Source organism: Thalia democratica, chromosome 9 (genome assembly GCF_965202585.1).
Source record: "Thalia democratica chromosome 9, ktThaDemo2.hap1.1, whole genome shotgun sequence".
Classification (NCBI taxonomy): domain Eukaryota; kingdom Metazoa; phylum Chordata; class Thaliacea; order Salpida; family Salpidae; genus Thalia; species Thalia democratica.
Window position 1 is genome coordinate 23,145,629 of NC_139173.1, and position 5,664 is coordinate 23,151,292.

General features: G+C 24.5%; 1 protein-coding gene across 1 annotated transcript; it reads left to right on the forward strand.

Annotated features, from left to right (window-relative positions):
- The first annotated feature begins 518 nt into the window (after positions 1-518).
- Positions 519-3,784, forward strand: LOC145843979 (small ubiquitin-related modifier 3-like). Its single transcript, XM_082951279.1, has 5 exons — positions 519-568; positions 647-697; positions 1,046-1,123; positions 1,673-1,744; positions 3,429-3,784. The coding sequence occupies exons 1-5, from the start codon at positions 542-544 to the stop codon at positions 3,486-3,488; spliced, it is 288 nt and encodes a 95-aa protein (XP_082807405.1). The 5' UTR covers positions 519-541; the 3' UTR covers positions 3,489-3,784.
- The last annotated feature ends 1,880 nt before the right edge of the window (positions 3,785-5,664 follow it).

Consider the following 5,664-nt stretch of genomic DNA (forward strand, 5'->3'; position numbering starts at 1 on the left):
GGTCTTCTTAATGATTCTAAGGGTAAAGTTGTTTAAAAATCGAAAAATAGAATTTAATTTTAAATTTAATTATATATTTTGCAAAATGTATTTCTAGTTTGTTTTGTTCAAGAATTATTTTTTTGTTAGATATTTTAGGTAGTCTCAAAACATAAAATAAAACTATTTATCTCAAAAAAAATATTTTTTATGTTTATGCAAAGCACATATACATAAAAGGTAGATAGAATATAAACATCAGTTGCTAATTATTAACTTTAACTAAAACTTCATTTCTAAATATTTTTATACTCTTGAATGTTTAATTATGTTATTAGCTGTTTTTTCTAAAATTAATAACGTTCAAACACATTGTATTTTAGTTTTTATTTTAAGTATTAAGTTTCAATTAACTTTAAATTTCACAGAAAGTTGTTTTTTAATTGATTTTGTGGTAATTAATACATTATTTAGTTTACTTATTTTGTATTTTTTAAAACTACATTATACTATATTTATATTAACAATTTCATAGGTAATTAGTATAAATAAAATTGCTACAATGTCTGATGCTGGTAAAGGAGAAAATGTTAGTTTTGTCTTTGTTAACCTTGATTAATTAATTTAAATTTCATAATATACAAAAAACTCATAATAAATATTTTAGGAAAGTGTCAAAGCAGAAGCTGACCACATCAATCTGAGAGTCACTGGTCAAGTTAGTTTCAAATATTTACTAATAAAATGCAAAGTTATTTTTTCCTAAAATAAAGTGGTACCAAGTTGTTTGCATTTAATTTCAATTTAGGTAGCTTTATATATTAGCAGATTTCTTATTTGTACTTTTTGAGGCCATTTTTCAATTGTGTTTGTTTATAAATTTGATACTGCAAGCATGAAAGTTAAACTGTTAAACAAACTTTGCAAAATTTAAAAGGTCAGCATTGTAAAAAAAATAACAGAAGCAGAGTTTTTTGGGTAACATAAAATTTAAAAAAAATTCATTGAAGTTACTCATCTTGTAAAAACTTGATATATAGTTACAGTTAAAAACATTTTTATTCAGGATGGTTCTGTGGTGCAGTTCAAAATCAAACGCCACACGCCTCTTCGCAAGCTCATGCAGGCTTACTGCGACAAGCAGGTAATTTATTAGTTATTTGTGTAAAATAAAGTTGTAATGTTAAACAATGTGTTGTATTAGAGTGTTAAAATTTTTGTTTTTAACACTCTAATTAACACGAACCTCTTAAATCCTTTTAAGCAGGTAATTTAGTACTTATTTTTTATGTTATAAAATTGTAATTTTCTTTGATAATTTTAGAAATATAATTAATAAGTCAAAGAGAAATTTTAGTTCAATGCTTGCCTCTAAAAATTAAAATCTGTAAGCTTTATCAAAATTCGTAAATAATTTTTTTTATTTGAAGACTAAATTGTTTCTTTTGCTAATAATTCTTTTTAAAGTAACAAATACAATATACAAACTGCTCAGTGTAAGTTTTAGTACATGGTGCACATGTCTTAAAACTCTGATAAACATCAACTTCTCAAGTGTAATCTTGATATTTTTGTAATATTATGGTATTTTATTTTAATCAATAATAATTTTTTTATACTTAACTATTTTTACACTTGAATTTAATAATGTTGAACTCTAAACCTGTATAGATAAATCTTGTTATTTTTTCAGGGTCAATCTATGAGCAACATCCGCTTCAGGTTCGACGGTCAAGCCATCAACGAGACTGACACCCCAAACAAGGTTTTTGTTTATTTATTTATATTCACCTTAACAACATTCCCTTACACTTACTCTTATAAACAGCCAATTCTCTGTTAAAAAATCAAAAATTCTCTTCAAAAATTTTGAATTGAAAAGTTTTAGTGTGAATTTACATCTCAATTTTATGTTGTTTTTAAATAAAAAATGTTTTTGAAAATCATAATATGCTGCATATCAAAATTTTAATTAAATTATTATCTAGGTCAGTGATCTTGATTAATTAATGGTATGTTAAAAATGTTAAAATTAGTTGTTACTTGGAAATAATAAAAATAAAAGTGAGGTTTTTAAAGTTACAAATAGAAAAACAGTTATTTTGATTTTTGAAGGTCTTGTGTTATTTGATATAGCTTTGTTTAAATAAATGCTTTCACAAAGTAAGGTTATAAAAATTTAGAGTTAAATTAGAGAACATAAAAGGTAGTAGAAATATGATCCTTACCAGTTGAAAAATGGTTTAAATCATATATTGAAAGAAATGACTTTATTCAAATGTAAAAAAAAATTTTCCGCAATTTATAAGCTTATTTGTTTTTCAGTTAGATAATTACCTTAAGTATGTGTATAGTAAAGTACAATTAATGTTTATATGTAGTAAGTGTAAGGGTTTTCAAAAAAAACTAGAATAAAAATAAGATAATTTTAAGACCATTTATACATAAACTAAAATTAATTTTTAACTTGTTGACAAACATTTTTGAAGCATAAAAAACATTTCAGTAAAGAATTTATAAAACTCATAAGAAATTTTATCAAAAAAAAAATTAATGATCAAGTTTAAAAGTCCGGAGCGAAGTTTTGCATAGTTTCAACCAATTTTTGTTTTAAAAACAATTTTTGAAGTTGCAGTAGTAACACAAGTTAAATTTGGGTTAATGAAATCTATCTTAAACCAATATAATATTATTGTTCTATTTAGCTCATAGTTACAGGTATGTCATGCTTTATTAATTATCAGTGAGATTATTTAGATGAAAGACTCAGCTAATTTTAGTCAACGCGCCTAAATGTATAAGTTACTAGTTGTCATAAAGTTTGATAAAAAATTATATTTGACAAAAAACAAAACTGTTTATAAACATACAATTTAATTTAAATAACCTAGAAAAACATTAAATTTAAGAAATGTTAAACAAAACTCACTATAAAACCTGGAATTTTTAACCATTTTTACATGTTAAGTAGAAAATTTTTGATTTGACATAAAATATCTACCATATAGATAAACTTTTTTTTGTCATTACCAAAAAATTTTTATTTAAAAACACATCCGAAGTATATTAACAGTATCTTTCTAATGTTTTCTATACTATTTAACACAGTTTTTTACCTTAAACTAACTTTAAACTAGAAATAGTCCCAAAAACGTGTATTTTTAAGAACCTGAGGGAAATTTTGAAAACCTGGAATTTGCCAAAACATTTTGCAACCCTGTAAATAGCTAAAAACCAACAAAAATTATCCCATGACAAAATTATGTATTTAAATTAATTAATACAAATTAATTATTCAAAATTAATAAAACATTTTTATATTTGTGGTAAACTATAAATCTATTGATATATAATATTTATGTATTAGGTTAGACCATGACCACCATGACAAAGTTGTAATTTTTTATTTCTTTTATTTTCAAATAATTGAAACAAAAATTTAATTTCAGCTGGAAATGGAAGACGAGGACACCATCGACGTGTTCACCCAGCAGACCGGAGGAAATTAAAAAAAAAATCAAAAACTTGTTGTACATATCACGCCCGGATGATAGACCAAACTTTTTCTCTCGTTTGAAGTTTACAAGGAGTCCTTCGCGCGATCTCAACTTTTCCCGCGAACTTTTTTCTACATTTCTCTCGTGTTCTCGTGTGTATTTTTTATAAACTAAAAGTAGAAATAATGTCCAACTCTCTTTCGTTATAAAATATTTTTCTCGGAAAATTATTAGTGTAAACTTTTTGTTCTTCGTTTAATTCTTGTTCTTTTCTAGCTTAAACGAAATAAATTTGAACACAGTAGTGATTTTTTGCGCTGTTCTTTTATGTAGAACAGTTTTGTCTTGTGTAAAAAATTGTCTTGTGTTATTTAAAATTTACATTAAAAATGTTCAGATGTTAAGTGATTTTCTCGTGAAAATTCAGATTATTATTTTTTGATAAATCAGGTTTTAAATTTGGTTTTTATTCTTCAAACTTACTTGATGAGGAGTTCTAAAATATTGTTTTTTTTTTATAAAATATTCACAAGAAATTTGATTAAGATTGATTGTAAACTTAAGGATACTTATTAAGTTGTTGAGTTTAATGATTACAACTTTAATATAGTAATATTGAGAGTGGTTGCAGACAAAACTAGTAAATTAAGATGTAGTTAAAAATCAATAAATTCAATTAAGTATAAAACATCAAGATTTTGATTTAAGTTAACCAGAAGACCCTGATGAAAAAAGTTGACGTATTTAGCGATACTAAGTTACTGTAAGAGCAAAGTTACATCGCTGCCAGGAGTTCGTATAAATTTATAATAGTTTATTATGCCGTTATGTTTAAGATTTATTCTTTGTACCAGTAGCCATATGGAGTTTTGCAGTCTCATATAATATCTGGGTCGCCATAAGGTCCGGAAAATCTAAAAAAGACAGAGGTTAGGAAAAAATGGGCTTTTTGAAAGAAGGTCAGGAAATTTAAGAAAAAGTTAGGTATTGGTTGTTCAAATTTACAAAACTTCTTATTTTCTAAATCCTTCAAATGGTAAAAATCATTTAAATTTTTTTATTTTAGACTAAAAATGAAAGTTTTCCTAGAAATCTACTTAATTTCCAATGCTTTCATCTGGTATAAATTAATAAAATATCCTTTATAAAACTGCCAACTTTTACTATTAACGTATTGAACAACTACCCTACTTGAACAAGCATTTTATTGTATGCTTTTTGGTATTGCCTATCTGTGCAGGGTTGCCAAGAAACCTGGAATTTTTAATATAAGTTAAGTAGTAGTGAAATTTAGTTTTGAATCAAAAAATCTATCATATTGAAAAAATTTGATATATCAGTTTGACAAAATTTGTTTGTCATCATAAAATTTTTTTTTTATTAAAAAACACATTTGTAGAAACATTAGATATCTTTTTAAATTGTTATACTAATTAACACAGTTTATAGCTTAAACTTAATTTCAAACTTAAAATAGACCCTAAAACGTGTAATTTTAAAAACTTGGAGGAAATTTGACAAAAACATTCGGCAACCCCGTCTGTGGCAAGGAAACTTAAATAGTGAAACTGATATATACCCAAAAGTTTATACTGCAGAGTTTTAGAATTGAAGTGTTTTTTGTTTATGTAAGTAAAAAAGTTCTTTAATAATTAAGCACTAAGTTCAGTATTTTATGTAACAAGTTTATGTGTATAATATACCTCTTCATAATTTTTTTAGTTGTTTAAACTTGAAAGAGAGGTATATTCCATTGTAAATTTTATAGAACATCTTAAATTTGTTTCAAGTTTTATAATAAGTGATAAGAGGAAATATATTGTATAACAGATATATAGTTAACATTTTTATGTTTTTTTTACAGTTACTGAAGTATATTGTTTTCTAATTAATTTTTAATTTTCAAATTTTATAATACTTGGTTTAGGTAGTATTTTATTAAACTAAGTGAACAATTTATATAAGTTTACATGCTTAAGATAAGTATTTTTTATTATTAGATCTAATTACTTTTAAGTTATTTTACAACTTTTATTCATAGTCTGACTATATTTTGCTGATAGAACTGTTTATTGAAAATACATTAATCATACTCAAATGATGTGATGGAAGTTAGATGATTGAGTTCATCAAAAAAACAGTTGTTATAACCTGCATAAAAATAAGATTGATAGCGTTATATAGTTTC